Genomic DNA, 16,803 nt, shown 5'->3' on the forward strand with positions numbered 1-16,803 from the left:
ATACAGAACAATGGCCACCCACTCGCCATCATTTTACATATCTAAATATTAAACTCAAATGCCATCTTCTATCAAAATTGACAAAAGCCAAGAACTTAAAATACAAACTACTTCCCACTGTTAGAGAACAAAATGAAGAGAATTTTTGTAGACAAGACAACTCCAAAAAGAGAATGTGACCTACAACTAAGTCTTTTTTTTTTTTTAATTCTTCTTTTCTTCTTTATGACCCTGGAGTTCCAGCTTTAGTTTGGGGTTAGCGGATTACTGGGTTCTTCTGTGGTACCTTCATACTCATGCACTATATCATTTGTTCATAATAAACAGTTCGCCTTGCCCACCCCCAGCTGCTTCCTGAAATTAGTCCTTCTCTGCCTTCCTGTTAAAAATACTTAATTCCTTTTATTGTTCACCACCTTTAGATTCTATCTCTGCCTCCCCTTCAAGATTCTCTTTTATAGTTTCATGACCTATTCATGACCTACAAACACACATACATAAATAAATGCATGTGAATATCTACATATATATTTTAATTTAGGTCCCACACCTAAATATGAGAAAACATACCTGTTGTTTATCTGAGTCTGGCTTATTGCTCTTAGGATAAGCGTTTCCAGTCCCATCTCTTTTCCTGCAAATGCCCTGACTTCACTTTTCTTCACAACTGTGGAAATGCTGTGTTATGGAATTTTGGAGACTATAAACGTACCCCATTCTCTTTCTCTATTCTTGTGTAGATGGGCTTCTAGGTTAGTAATATTACTTGACTTCTGTGAACAGTGTATCATCAATGTAGATGTGCAATGCACTGACTTAAGCATCCTTTGAGTGTATTATACCCAGCAGTGCTACAGCGATACAGTATAGCCATAGCATAGAGCCATAGGGTAGTGATGTTTTCAGCTTCTGAGGAACCTCTATGTTGATCCCTACCGTATTATTACACAAGCTCACCTTCCTGTCAACATCTTTCCCCACATCCTAGTCCTTGTGTTTGTTTGCTTTTGAGACACAATCTTTCTATAGACCCCAGGCTGACCTTGAACTAGCAACCCTCCTACCTTAGTTACCAAAGGGCTGGTGTATGCATCACTGTATCTGTCTCACATATCTCGAAAGAAGTGCAGATCATTCCACAGAACAATATTTCTCAAACTAAATCTCAGGAGCCTTGCGCCAGGTTTGCACACAGGGATTTGGGCAAAGTCTACGGGATATAACTAAATACATCCATTACCATCATACTTCCTGTTACGTAAGCTGTAAATACTTCTCTCTGGGAAAACTGCCTTAAAACAGTCGATCTTTAAGATGTAAAGCACAAACTCATTGTTTTGGCTGCTGTAATGCTGCTTAAATAAACTGAGCCTGGTAGCACAGACCTGCAATCCCAGGTACTTTAAGAGCTGAGGCAGGATAATAAATTAAAAAAAACAAAAAAAACAAAAAAAAACAAAAACCTATACAACTAATTTAGTGAGATTGTTGTCTCAACTGTAAAGTTGACGGAGCTTGGGATCTACCACCATGAGAGAGCTCTTGCTTGCTGTGTACCAGACTGAGATTCAACTCTACAAAGTACATCAAGCTCTGACAAAATGTGTAAGCCTGGCGTGTTAGGTCACACTTGCAATCCCAGGGAGGCACAGACAGGAAGGTGAGGAGTTCAAGGCTACCGTCAGCCTGAGCCACATGGCACAAAGAATTTTAAAGTCACCCAAAATTGGGTCTGTCATTAAAACAAAATGTATCATTTCCATAAATCCAAATAGTCACAGGAGTAAACGTTACACTAATAAGGATGAAGTGAAGCTGGAAATTAGCAATACTAGAATTACTAGTTTTGCTAATTAGACATTAGCATCACCAGCATTACTAGCCAACATTTTAATGGGTACTTTATGCCAGGCACGCGCACTTTGGTAAGTAACTCATTTAAATCTTAACAACTCTGTTATAGGGAAGACTGTTACTACACCAGGCACTGACTTAGGAACCTGCCCACAAGTAAAGTAGATTCAGGAGCTAACATTTGGATCAAGTGAACATGTCACATGACCCACAGTTTCCAGAATCACTCTTTACCATATACTGATGGCAGCACTGTAAACGGAGGCAGGAAGCAATGGGCCCACAGGTGAGAAGCACGGAAGATGGCCTAAATGTCTGACTGAAATCTGGGTTCCTCTCACATACACTCAAACAGGCCTCCTTACAACCTTGCTTGAAGCAAAGAGGAAAGGGGGACTAATTTAAATGTCTAACAGAGAAACAACTAAATAGTGCATGCTCATTCTGGTGACTGAAAACCACGGGTATGAGGAGTCTAACAACAGAGGAAAAGGCGACTATCTCACAAGCAGATACGTGGTCAAGGGTGTAGCTGAAATGTCATGCTGACCTAGCATACACAAAGCCCTAGGCTTTATCCTCAGTGTTACAAAAACAAGCATAAGTCAAAAAGTAGCTAGAAAACTGCATGTTCCCAAGACGTATGGGTAGGAAAGGAAGAATAAAAGCTGAAGTGTTTCTGCATGCCAAATACTTTCCAACCACTGTACTAGGTTGTTTCTAAAGTGAATATTGCTTTTGTAAGAAAAAAACCATGAATGTATGTAAAGAATCGTCTCAAGCCAAGAAAGTAAATGCTTTCAAATCCTCAGATCACAGGGACACTTCAGCAAACACTACCAAAGCCAAGCAAGCAGAAAACAAAAAAGACAGACAGACAGACAGACAGACTGCCCAAGTCCTACAAAATAAGTTTCCTATCTGAACAACAAAACACACCTTCATTAGGCCAGACTCTCTTCTGGTCCCCCAGCACTGTAAACAGCTATGGAATGGGCCTGTCATTCATCGTGGTCTATCTACTTCAACTAGCTACGTAAAACAGCAGAGTAGGTCTCCAGAAACATTTAAACTTCATGCCAACCAGGCCACTTACCCAGTGTGCTTCCATTTGCGCCTCATGAAGAGGGAGCAATCCAAATCATTAAGGAGAAATTGACAAATCGACACTACATGAATGGAAGGACCCAGTAAACTGGACAAATGCCATAAGCTTTGTCGCTATAGGTCGCTATAGGGAAACGATGCGCTAACAGCATCCCAACCTGCAAAGCCATGCGGTGTAAAAAGGTGAGAAGAGTCCTCTCCTTCCAACTATTACCCTATTCCCTTCCGCCTATTACCCACGCTCCTGTACCTTATAAAAACATCTCAAGCAGGGACACTCTGGGCATCTCCTCACGTGATACGAGTAATTGCATTCACGTGAAAGTTATAAACGCGTATACATTATTCACCTGATTTATATTTGCATACATATAAAGTATTTACATAGCATGCTTGGACTGCCTATTTTAATAGTCTTACGCTTTGTATACATGTAGGTGTTCTTGTAGAACACCTTTTTCCCCTTACTTCCTCCCTTTCCCTCCGAGTCGAACCTGTAATTCCTACCCAGGTTCAGCACATAACTAAAGTTGACCCAAGCTGAAGTTCATCCTGGGCGCCAGCAGATTGGCGCCCGTTTTAAAGTGTGCCTTACCAAGCCTCGAGTAAAATCCTAAATGAGACAAGACAGTGTTCAGAGGCTTCTATTTGCCATTTTAAAAATAATAACTAGGTAAATAAAACGGAGATTTTTTTTTTCCTTGATTTTGTTAACCTCCCCAACACAGTAGGAAAGGATGTGCTGCAAAACTCTGGGTCATGGGTCACAAGATAGGAAGAGGTAAGAGAAACAACAACTTGTGTGTACACCCCTTTCGGTTCGAGGAGTGGAGTGGTGCACGGAGACCCACGGATGCAACCAAACTGCCCGGACTACCGGGCTGGACCGGGGTGCCCAGGGTGTAGGGGGAGGGTCGATCGCGAGGGGCGTGGGGCTGCGGGCGGCCTAGGAGGCGGAGCGGGGCGGGCGAGCACGCCCCACGGCAGAGGCCGCCCCGGGGCGCGCAGGGCGGCGCGCTCTCACCCACGGCGGGGCGCTCCATGGTCGCGGCGCGGAGACGGAGGCGCGGGCCCGGGGCGCGCGGGACGCACGGGACGGCGGGGGCGCGGGCCGCGGCGGCCAGGCCTGCGGAGGCGCAACGCCCCGCGAGTCGCAGCATCCCCGGCACCCGCCGCTTCAGGAGGAGCCGGAAGGGGCCGGCCCGGCGAGGCGTGGATACCCGGATCGGGGCGGTCCCGGGGGCCGTGCTGGGCTCGGGCTCCGACCTCTGGCCGCCCTCGGTTATTTCCTGCGGCGCGGCCCTTCCCGTCCCACGCTCGGAGGGGCGAGCCAGGGATCCAGAGAGCATTCCTTGGCCCGCTGTCCCTTGAGAACCCGTGTGTTTGCTTTAGCGTGGAGCTTTGGAAACACAGATCTGATTGCAAAATAGGCGGGCTGAGCAAAATGTACTATACAATAGCAAGGTCTTGAACGTCGCTATAATGAGATACTTTTATTTACTTGACATTACCCCCCCCAGTAGCATTTTCAACAGCAATTTAATAGCTAAAAGTTGGAATTGTTAAATGAAATCATCTACAAATTTTTTGCAGACAAGGCTCCTCAGTATCTGAATAAAATAAGAGAAAACAATTTATTTTTTTAAAAAATTAGTTAAAATATGAATATGTCTTGTAGAAAAGAATGCTACAGTTCTTTCCGGGCTGGGGGTAAATGGTGGTATTACTGCTGGTTTGTTGGGGGAATTTTAATTTAAGAAAATATGGCGGTGTATCGTCAATAGCCAATTGATCCAGCTCACTTTGAGAACACTTCACCTACTGGGAATATATCCTAGAATGGGCATGAGAACAGAGAAGACATCCACATAACTTCAGTAGTAACACAACTTGTCCCGGTGGGACAGCTCTCATCACAGTGCTCCAGAGCTGTGTGTACCTGGAGCTCGAGGCCAACCTAGGGGTGCATAGCAAGTTCCAGGTCAGCGTGACCTACACATCTTTGTAAGACCATCTTAAAAAGAAACAATAATTAAAAGTTGACATGAAGACCTCAAGGAGTGGAGGGTACTGGGGGGGAGGGGAGTTACTATGACCCTCTAGCTGTCTCTTCTCCACAGCTGTAGCCCTTAAAGCTGGTAGGGAACTTTGAAGAATTCCCTGCTTGATATTTAAGTCTTGGCCCCTTTTTGTGGATCTTCACGTAAAACGGTCTTTTTAAAGGAGCAGGCTATCTAATCACAGAGAAAGAACCAAAAATAAGTAAGGAAGCTTGCGGCAAGAGGATCTTCAAAGGCCAGCCGATGCTAGCTGGACTGGACAGGGTACAGATAAGACGTTTAAGCATAAGGATTACTTTACGCCTTGGACAGAGAAACAACTCTTTGCCCTCCCTTTTCCTGCTGGAAGTAGACTATACACTTCTCTTTGTAAGGATTACTCCCCACCCTGTTTTAAAGGTGTATTTATGTAACTGGGGAATAGGAGCGGTGCACTGACACAGCAAGGTTAACAGCCAGTTTGCAAAGAGTAGAGCACTCCCCCGACTCCCCCCCCCTCCTCGGGCTTCACAAAGGACACTACAGACCTGGGAGGCGTGGGTTCTGCACCTCATGTGTGGTCTGATGCTTGGGGGCGAGGTGTCTTCCTTCAGCTCAAGAGCCCACTCCTGGATTTACCTCCTTTTAAAAACAAAACAAAACCAAAGCGCTGTGTTTCTATTTTAACCACACATCTGTGGTGTAATCCTTAGCCTTGGGACATAACTTCAATGGAGGAACCAGAACACCAACCCAGCCCCAAAACCTTTCACCTACAATCTACCCTGTCTAAAATAATGTGGGGCAAAGGAGGCAAAGATCTTGTGAGAGTGGCCAACTAGTGACTGCTCTAGTCTGAAGCTCACGCCACAAAAGGATGCCCATGCCTGATACTACAGCATGACCAGGAACCAGAGACTGGACAGCCCGGAGACCTTTGATAAGAAAAAGAAAATCACAAATGGTTCCTAATGATATTCCGCTGTACTCATAGATCAGTGCCTAGCCCAATCATCATCAGAGAGGCTGCCTTTGGCAGCTGATGGGAGCAGAGACCCACACCAAACTTGAGCTGAAAGCTCTCTACTTGGAGTTCTCCTTCCAGTCTCTCCCCCTCAGAGTTTGGGGAGCCCTGAGGAAAAGGGGAAGAAAGAATTGGAGGATTCTGCCAGAGAGGTGGAGGACACCAGGAGAACATGGCCCACAGAATCAACTAAGCAGGGTTGGTTCATCGAGGCTCACAGATCCTGCATGGGTCTGGGCTAGTTCCTCTACATACATGCTGTGGTTGTTTAGCGTCACAAAACTGTTGCGAACTGTCGTGAACTGAGGACAGAGGCAAGAAGGAAACCTCGGACTTGGAGGTTAGGTTATAATAGCTTATGTATTGGGAAGCAGCAATAAACAAGTAAATGGCGAAATGGGATCGCACTCATTCACACACCTCCGGTCTGGCCCGATGTGATAGCCTGGCTTGATGGTGGTTGGTCAAGTACGGTTCATGAAGTCTCCTTCTGTTTTTCAGGTCCTGCTGGAGCTGGGTTCGAGGTGCAGGCTCAGGGCATCTGGGTCCATGGACTGATCTCTCAGCGCAACGGCATTTCCATAGGACACCGGGAGTGAGTGAGTCGCGGTGCCAGACTGGAGTTTTTAAACTATTTTTAGCCAATCATAATTAAGGCGTTCACATGTTACTTCACCGGGCTTCAACTTTATCACACGCACGCACACACACACACACACACACACACACACACACACACACACACACACGGCTTGGTTTCCATGGTTACATTATCATACTCATGCCTACTCTAGGTTTGGTTTTCATGGTATCATTTCTTTGTCTTGTTCCTTACATTAGCGTGACATGTTTGTGGGATTCCTATCACTGGAAGCAGAGGTATCTTCAATTCTTGCCTGCTCTTGGGACCCGTTTCCTCCTACTGAGTTGCCTTGCCCATCCCTGATATGAGAGTTACTGTAACTTGCTGTGCTGTGTTCGGTTGATATTCCTGGGAAGGCTGCTCTTTTCTGAAGGAAAACCAAGGAGGAATGAATCTGGGTAAGGGGGGAGGTGGGGGAGAACTGGGTGGAGGGAGGGGAAACTGTGGTCTGGAGGGGCAGGGGGGAGGAACAGAGGGAGATGGAGAGAGCATTCCCTGAACTTAGATTCAAGGGCCGGCGCTAAGCCTGCTTGCCCTTGCACTTTTATCTGTTTTTCAGTTACTGGCCAAAGTCTAAGCAAGCCCTGTGACTCTCTAGCCTTTCTCACTCTTTCTCTGACCTCAACCTCTAATTTGAAAAGCATGATTGCTCTTAACCTTTCTCTTCCCAGCAGCTGCCAGTATATAAAGCTTGCCTGCCCTGGTTGGTTTTCTCTCAAAGTCTGGGCTGGCTAGTCTTATGTCAACTTGACATGCAAACTAGAGTTATTCGAAAGGAGAGAACCTGGATTGAGAAAATGCCTCCATAAGATCTGGTTGTAGGGCATTCTCTAAATCAGTGATTGATGGAGGAGGGCCCAGAGTATTGTGGGTGGTGCCATCCCTGGGCTGGTGGTCCTGGGTTCTATAAGAAAGTAACATCCTCAATGGCCTCTGCATTAGCACCTGTCTCCAGAATCTTGCCCTGTTCGAATTCCTGTCCTGACTCCCTTCAGTGATGAGTAAGCCAAATAAACCCTTTCCTCCAGCTTGCTTTCCAGTCATGGTGTTTTGTTGCAAACTCTAATTCTAAACTAGGAACCAAAAATGGTACCCTGAATTGCCTGGCTCTGTTGTGTTCCCATACCAGAAAATAGAGAACAAGGCTTTCCCCGCATAACCAGTTTTACTTAAAGCCTTTATCGACTATACATTTGCTCGCCCGAGCCACCTAAGCTAACCCCTTTTTCCTTTTGCCTAGTTTCTTCACACTGCACCACCTTTTGTTACACATTGAGGTCTACATAGTTCAGGTGTTGTGAAATATAATGACTGGTTGGTGGGGTGGGAACCTGGTGGACCCATGCCAGGGTGCCCCCCTGAGAAATCATACCATGCAATAGACCTGGTAAAAAAGGGGGGTTTATTTGAGGGGAGGGAGGGGAGGGAGGGCCTGGAGAAGAGGTAGTGAGGAGCAGAGCCACAAGGAAAGAGAAGGGAGGGATAGCAGAAAGAGGGAGAGAGGTTGGCTGGTTGGGAACAAGTGGGAACGGAGAGAGGGTAAACTGGGGTGGCTAGCAGTCCTTTTATAGGCTGCCTGGCTGCACCTGGCTGCAGCATGTAATGGTGGCAGATTATGAGGTAAGCCTTTGCTAGTTCCCTGGGAGGAGCACAGCGGAATCGCCTGTAAGGCAACACCAGGGAAATCCGAAAATGGCTATCTCACACCAGAAAGGCTAAAAACACAGTAGTTGCTCAGTCCACAGGTCTGCAAGTCTCAGTCTGGCACTGTGGAAGACTAAAGAAGGTTCCTAACAGCACCAAAGGGATGTAGCAGTGGCAACAACCAAGCAGATGAACTTGCCAGAAAGAATGGAGGCAAGCCACCAAAAAGCAATCATAAATAAATTAAAAATAAAAATAACCACCTTCCTTTAGTTTAGGCTGCCGTCAGAACAGGACGCTCACTTTTAGGGTGAGTTTCCCTGCTTCAAATAATTTGATCAAGAAAATTCCTCACTTGCGCAGATTACAGATACAACTGAAGGGGTTTGGCAACCAAAGGAGAAGGTACAGAACACATCCAGACACCAAATTCTTAGCACAAAGGAGAGTTAATACCTGGGAGGGGCAGGTGGGGGCTGCCTCTAGATAGGCAGACAGCAAGCCACATCAGGTAGTTTAGTTTTGTTTTGTTTTCTTTTGATGGTTGTGGTTTGTTTTTGTGTATGTTTTGTTTTGTTTTTTTTGTGGTTTTTTTTTTTTGTCTGTTTGTTTTGCTTGTTTTGCAGGAGTGGGCTTCTAAGAAGAACAGGGAGTCTGTGCTAGGGTGAATTGATAAATCCTGATGGGACATATTAGCCAAATAATGAATTTTGAATTTTGGACCTTGGTGTTTTGTCTCAGGAATGAGAAAGCAGCCAAATAAGGACTAGACCTTGGGGGTGAGCTTTTGGAATGTAATCTATCAGTTTATAGCAAGGGGGAGAGAGAGAGAGAGAGAGAGAGAGAGAGAGAGAGAGAGAGAGAAAGAGAGACTGAGACTAAAGGGCAAAACCTGTAAGCATTATGTTTGCCATCGTTGGGTCTACTGAGAGGCCTTCATCAATCTAGTTGGCCAAGATCAGACATCTTGCGAGCAGACGTGGCAGCTCAGGTGACCAGAACTGTAAGGATGAGCTGGGATATGTGTGACTTCCTGAGAGAAGAGTGCCTGGACCCAACCCCCACCCCTTAGGTGCTTCGCCTTCCTGCTTCAGTAGGCCTGTGCCGGCTCGCCCATCTCCTACCTTGTTACCATTTGCCCCACTCGTCCCCCCACAAGACAGAACCTGTGTTTTCACATCTTTGTGTTACCAAGTACACAGAGGTTGCTCTGAGAGTATTTAATGAATGGATGGATAAAAAGATTCAGATCTATTTTTTAACTACTCATGTTTATCAATCAAGCAAACAAACCTGCACAGCCAAATAAGTTTCAAAAAGGAGAAAGGGAAGGGGAAGGGAGGCAGGAAGAAGAGAGGAAAAGAAATGAGTCCGTGGGCTATCATAATGGCTTTAGTGTCTCTGGCCTGAAAATTCAAATGAGCTGCCGTTGACATCAATAATAGAAGTCTCTTGGGTTTTTCCAGTTATACCTGGCCGTCCCAGCTGTGTGCTGCTGATGGATTAATCCTCACGACCACTCATTCCGAGGGCTCAGTTGACTTCCTGAACGCCCCTGGTCCAGCTGACTCCAGGAACCCTTCTCCTCCGGCCAGACCACTGCCTGGCTGGTTCACAGGGCCACAGTGGATTCTCCCAGTCTTCATTGGATATGGCAGATGATACCAATTCTTCCTGACACATTGTGTTCTGCTAGGAGATTGGCAGAATCAATTATATGATTTAGAACCTCTGAAAGTTAGTTTATTAGGATAATAAGGTTCCTCAGAACACACCCAGCCTTTCTTCTCTCTATGGGATGGTCAGGGTATGATGTCAAGAGAGCTGCATGAAAAGGTTTCACATTCAAATTCCTACATGGTTCCTGTAGCAAAAGCCACCTCTGACCTTCGAAGTTTGTTGCTAATTGGCTCATTTATCTACCAGACTCCCTTCAGTATAAACAAGAGCTCCACTTCTATCTGTGGTTATAGTCCTTTCCCTGGGAACATCCCCCAAGAACAATTGTTCTAATTCTTAGTCTAGAAACTTGCTTGTCCTATGGATAAACTACTGTTGCAAATGGTTTCAAAGGAGGTGAAGTCATGCAGTTTTACAAGATATAGTCAAATATCAACACAAAAGCTAGGACTCTTGGTAACCAAGGGTGACACAGGATGACATTCCGTTGTGTTGGAGGGGAACCATAAAACCTGTTGGTCTTTTAGCAGAATGATTTTAAGATACCACCTACCATCAGGCACCACCCCTCCCCCTCCTTCCCCCTCTCCATGTTTGTCCCTAAGGATTTAACCCAGGATTTCTTATCTTCATCACCTGTTCTACAGCTAAGCTACATCACCAGGTCTTGTACCTACTTAATAATAGTTTTTCAATAACTGCACAGCTGAGAAATGTCTGATAAAATTAACTATCAGAGTTTTAATTTCTTGACTGCAGGTGGTGGCTCACACTTTTAATCCCAGGACCCAGGAAGCAAAGGTAGGCAGATCTCTGTGAGTTCAAGGCCAGCCTAGTCTACAGCAAGAGTTCCAGGACAGTAGGGCTATACAGAAAAACCCTCTCTTGAAAAACAAAAATAAATAAGAAGAATTTGAATTTTTAAAACTATTTCAAACAGCTCTAACTACTGTTTTGTGAATAACTTGTGTTGTTTTCTAGAAAAATCTTTAAATGCAGAAGAACTTATGAAATGAAATTAAACATTATCTCCAGTCTAGAAATGAAGCTCTTGCATTTGCGTGGACTGTGTTCAGTCCTCAGTACCACAATATATAATATAAATCAGAAGTGTTCAGAAAGATATCAAGCCAGTTATTGATATAGATATATATACACATGTATCACTACATACATTTCATAAAAGTCATATCATATCCAGCATTGTAACCTGATTTCTAATAGTACAACATATTAGAAATAATTTCTCATGCTATTTAGTAGTCTTCTATAATCACAGTTTCAGATTTATGAATGCAATTAGATTGATGAAGGCCTCTCAGTAGACCCAACGATGGCAAACATAATGCTTACAGGTTTTGCCCTTTAGTCTCAGTCTCTCTCTCTCTCTCTCTCTCTCTCTCTCTCTCTCTCCCCCCCTTGCTATAAACTGATAGATTACATTCCAAAAGCTCACCCCCAAGGTCTAGTCCTTATTTGGCTGCTTTCTCATTCCTGAGACAAAACACCAAGGTCCAAAATTCAAAATTCATTATTTGGCTAATATGTCCCATCAGGATTTATCAATTCACCCTAGCACAGACTCCCTGCTTAAAATAAATCCCCAAGAAGGAGATTGGTAGATAAAAGACCATGACTATTTATAGTTTTTGAACCATATTACCAATCATCCACCATAATGTTCCAACAGATGTATATGCTCCCTTGATGCAGTCGCCCACACTTGTAAGTAAGTCCAGCACTGGGAGGCTGTGATGGTTTGTATATGGTTGGCCCAGGGAGCGGCACTCTTAGGAGGTATGGCCTTGTTGGAGGAGGTGTGTTACTGTGGGTAAGGGTTAGCCCTAGCTGTCTGGAAGCCAGTCTTCTCCAAGCAACCTTCAGATGAACATGAGGAACTCCCACCTCCTCCTGTACCATGCCTGCCTGGATGCTGCCATGCTCCAGTCTTGATGATAATGGGCTGAACCTCTGAACCTGTAATCCAGCCCCAGTTAAATGTAAATAACAGTTGCCTTGGTCATGGTGTCTGTTCACACCAGTAAATCCTAAAACAGAGGCTAAGATAGGATGACTGCCGCAAGTTCAACACCAGGGTAGACCACATAGAAAGTTTAAAGAGAGCCCTGAGCTCCGGGGCAAGACCCTGCCCCTCCCAAAATATAGACTTAAAAGCAGTTTTTGGAAGTTTATTAAATTCTACTACTTTGAAGTTCTTCCTTCATTGTCCATCTACAAAGTGCAGACAGTTATGTTAGCTCTTATTTATTTCATTTTTAATGAATCTGAATGCTGTTTTGTTAGGTCTCAGACAATGTTCTACTTTGAACTTCAGCTGTGAGGCTCCGGGTAGCAGCAAGTGTTAGGCCGGGCATCCACGGAAGCCCACTTATCTAAAGGCCAGATCCATCCAAGAGGAGCCAGATTGTCTTTAGACCTCCAACTGAGATTTTATTAAGCAAGGAATCCCGAGTGGGAATCACAGAGGGAGCAACCAAGCGTTTGTCACAACACGAAGCTTTCTCCAAGCCCATCTTCATTTCGCCTCAAAGTCACTGTCTGCCTCTTGGCGTCTGCCTGCATCCTGCCTGCACCGCCTGGTTCTCTCTCTCTCTCCTTTGAAGAGTGTTTTTAATTATCTGGTCGATGTTTGTTTTGGTTTGATTTGATTTTTGGTTTCTTTTCTCTTTTTTTAGATTAGCACTCATGTATCCCAGGCTGGCCTCACACTCACTAAGAAGCAGACAGACAGGGATGACCTTGAACTACTGACTTCATAACTGCTGAGATTACAGCTGTGCCCACCATGCCCAGCTTTGACCCTTTTTTGAGCTTTATACTTTGTATAACTCCCAGGAAGATTTACATGTCAATATCTGTGACTATTTTTGCTCCTATAATTTGTAGATTGTCTATCTCTTCAAGTTGGAGAATTTTCAGAAAGCAAAAGGGACAATTTTTCACTCCTTGAGAGCCATATGCATTTGATAGTCATTTGCATGTCTTTATATAGAAAACACTTGCTTATTTTCTTTAACTTGTCTTTTGCTTCTACCTTACAAAATCTATTTATTAATTATTTTAAATTGTGGTTTGTTTGGGGGTTTTTTTTTGTTTGTTTACGTGCCTGCTTGTTTGCTAGAGACAGGGACTAATAGTCCATGCTGACCTCTAACTCACTGTTTAATCAAGGATGGCCTTGAACTTTGATCTTCCTGCTGATCCTCCCCCTGATCCTCCTGCCTTTACTTCCTAAGAGCTATGGTTACAGGTGAACAACGAGACACCTCATTTCCGCGGTGCTTGGGATTGAACCTGGGGCTTCAAGTCTCTCTTGGTCCCTCTACCAACTGAGCTACATCTCCAGCTCAAAAGTTTGTCTATATTGAAAACATTTGCTGTAACCTGTTTTTGTATTTTAATTATAAATAATAGTTTCAATGAGAACTCGAAAATCTGTTTATTTTACATATTAATCTCACTTGTGGTTTGGTTTTTTGTTGTTGTTGTTGTTTTATAACTTTGTCCTGATGACTTTAAGTCATCAGGTCTTTTCCATTTGCAAGTATTTGTTTGCTTATTTTAATTTTTATTACATTTATTTATACTTAGGAGTGCACCCAATACACACTAGTCCATTCTCCCCTTTTACTCTGTGGGTCCAAGGACTAGAACAAAAGCTGTCAAGCCTGACTGCAAACAGCTTCATTTGTTAAGCCATTTCACAGGCCTGTGTTTGACTGACCAGTGTCTTACTCAGCTCTCTAAACGCTGAGGTATAGGCAGGAGTCACCGTATCAACTATAAAGACTCTTACACTATATTAAAATGCCCACATCTCACAACTCATTAAATCACTTTAAAATAGTCATGAGGAGCAGTGGGGAAGAAGTGAGGAGGGTCCAGAAAACTCTTATTGTGTGTTGCGGCTGGGCTAACAGGGTGAGTCCTAGGAAACTTGCTTGTTTATGCTTCCTGAATTCATAGCACTCTATCGGCTTCCCTGCCGAGGTGTAGATGTGAGGGCCAAAGCCCCAGAGGTATTTGTTTGTTGCTTGTTCATTTATTTGTTGTTTGTTTGGGGGGCTGCTGAATCCTAGACTAAGGGCTCCCACACATTAGGTAAGCCCTCTGCTACTGGTTAACAACCCCAATCCCAGAACTGAGATTTGTCTCCAGGGACCCATATGAAAAAGTGCTCTACTGGGAAAACACCAGGGCAAGTCTCTTGTGTCATGGTTTGGGTCTCAAACATCCCCAAAGTCTAAGGAGTGAAGAATCTATCTCAAGGTGGTAGGCACTGTGGGGAAGTGATCAAACCTTTGGGAGGTGGGGGTCTAATGGACAGGAGTCAGATCACTAGGGCATACCCTTGAAGGGGTTATTGGGTCCCAAACTTCATTCATTCTTTCTTTCATTCATTCTCCCTCCACCCCCGCCCCCCCATGTCTGTCTGTCTGTCTGTCTGTGTGTGTGTGTGTGTGTGTGTGTGTGTGTCTATGTCTGTGTGTGTGTGTGTGTGTGTTTGTGTCTGTGTGTGTGTCTGTGTCTCTGTTGTGTCTGTGTGTGTCTGTGTGTCTCCTGGCTTGCCTTCCTCTGCCACATGCATCTCCTGGGCATGATGCTGTATCTTCTTCCCCACTACAAGCCCCAAAGCAACCGAGCCAGCTGACCATCACCAGGAACCTGCAAAATCAGGACCCAAAATAAACAGTTCCTCCTTTAAGTTGATTTTTCTCTGTAGCCACGGGTCCTCTCTCTCTCTCTCTCTCTATATATATATATATATATATATATATATATTACCTGATTACCTGGTGATGATTAAATTTCACTGGGTCCTTCCATCCCTTTTAAGGTGTCTGTACATTTAACATTCCCAAGTTTTATTTACTACTTACGTATGTGCTGCACAGCTTAGTCCGTCCACCCTGCTCTTTTCTTCCGTTAGCAGTGATGTTAGCTCCAAAGCAGTAGACTGAATTGCGCATCTCAGACCTCCAGTATGGTTCTCCCACGGTTTCGTTGGCTGCTGCTTTATCAAACCTCTATACCTCATCTTGGATTTCAATTTGGCATCAGAAAAGCACCTGGAAATTCAGTCCTAACTTCTGGGTTTCATTCCACTTTCCTGGTGATGAGTAGCTGCGATTCTGCCTGTTCCCAAGGTAACAGCTCAAGGAAAAGGTTAGTATCTGCCTAGACTTTCCTCTTGGTATTGAGAGCTGGACTTTCTCCTCCCACTTCCGTTCTTACGAAGACTCTGTGACTGGAGGATTTCTTTTTCTTTTTCCTTCCTCAATTATTTCAACTCATTTTTTAAAGGGGGAAAAAAAAATCTCAAGTGAGACCTCCAGAGAAGGACAATTTGTTTGCTTATTTGATGGCCTCATCCCAGGTCTGCCATCAGGTCTGGGGGTTTTCATCCCTACCCAGCCCCACCCCGAAGGTGGTGTGGTCATTTTTGCTTTGTGAATTTTCAAGATAGATTGCCATGAGAAAAATCTACTTTTCTGCCACAAGGATCTTTGCCACATATATTACAAGTAGAATGACCAACTATCCTGGTGTGCTTTGGACCACTCCACTTTACTGCTAAAAGCCCTGTGCTCCAAGAAACCCCTCAACATTATCACCCTAATGCATACCAGGAGAAAAGAAATTGGTGTGATGGTTAGTGTTAATTGTTGACAGGATTGAATGAAGAGACAATGTTCTTGGCATTCAAGGGCATGCCTATGAATGGTTGTCTAAATTAGGTTCATTGCAGTGGGGGAGACTCACCCTAACTGTAGGCAGCTGTGAACAGACACCATAAACAAGGCAAGTCTTATAAAAGACAAAATTTAAATGGGGCTGGCTTACAGGTTCAGAGGTTCAGTCCATTGTCATCAAGGTTGAAGCATAGCAGCATCCAGGCAGGCATGGTGCAGGAGGAGCTGAGAGTTCTTCATCTTCATCCAAAGGAAGCTGGGCATCCTCAGGCAGCTAGGAGGAAGATCTCCAAGCCCACTTCCATAGTGATGCTCTCCCTCCAACAAGGCCACACCTTCTAATAGTGCCACTTCCTGGGATGAGCTTATGTAAACCATCACATCTAGCTAACTATTCATCTCTTCCTGTTTCCTGACAGAGAATGTGACATGACCAGTTGCCATGCTGTCTCTGCCCTCAAACTGTGAGTCACAGTCAACCCTTCCCTTAGGTTATCTGACCAGGTATTTTGTCAATAGCAACTAGAAAAGGAACTAAGACAGAGGGTCAAAGGGGAAAGGATTTTTAGATGGACCTCCACCCACCAAGCTACATCTCATCAGCAAATGGGAGACGACCCCTTCAAGCAGAGACTGCCAGGAAGGATGTGCAAGAGGCCTTAATATATGAGATTAGACTTGACAATTAATTAATCCAACTGGAATAATATCAGGCATATCACAGTCCAGGGTTATGAAGCCAAGACTATGCAAGAGATGTACTTACATGGTTGGCTGGTTCAGATGACAGAAGGGTAGGGATTAGCCTGGAAACTGAGCTTGGGACCATACTACAAAATGTTTGCAAAGCCAGGCTAAGCAACTAGGATTGTGCTGCGTGAGTACTGGGTTACTCAAGAACTCTTCCTTTAAAGAACAAACACAGTGAGCTGGGCGTGGTGGTGCACACCTTTAGTCCCAGCACTCCGGAGGCAGAGGCAGGCGGGTTTCTGAGTTCAAGGCCAGCCTGGTCTACAAAGTGAATTCCAGGACAGCCAGGGCTATACAGAGAAACCCAGTCTCGAAAAAAAAAAAAAAAAAAAGAAGAAGAAGAAGCAC

General features: G+C 44.6%; 1 protein-coding gene across 3 annotated transcripts in view; it reads right to left on the bottom strand.

The window, feature by feature from the left end:
* The window catches only part of Akap7 (A-kinase anchoring protein 7), a 119,416-nt gene extending 115,170 nt beyond the window's left edge, over positions 1–4,246 (bottom strand). For 2 of the 3 annotated variants that reach the window (XR_003837806.2, XM_021174352.3), the window contains exon 1: positions 3,986–4,246. Coding sequence is in view for 2 of the 3 variants with exons in the window: in XM_021174352.3 (XP_021030011.2) it covers positions 3,986–4,121 (136 nt within the window). In the remaining variant the exon portion in view is untranslated. The remainder of the gene's footprint in view (positions 1–3,985) is intronic. The other variant, XM_021174351.3, reaches the window with a different exon arrangement.
* Positions 4,247–16,803: the final 12,557 nt, after the last annotated feature.

Source organism: Mus caroli, unplaced genomic scaffold, assembly GCF_978045245.1.
Source record: "Mus caroli unplaced genomic scaffold, Mus_caroli_1 scaffold_9, whole genome shotgun sequence".
NCBI lineage: Eukaryota > Metazoa > Chordata > Mammalia > Rodentia > Muridae > Mus > Mus caroli.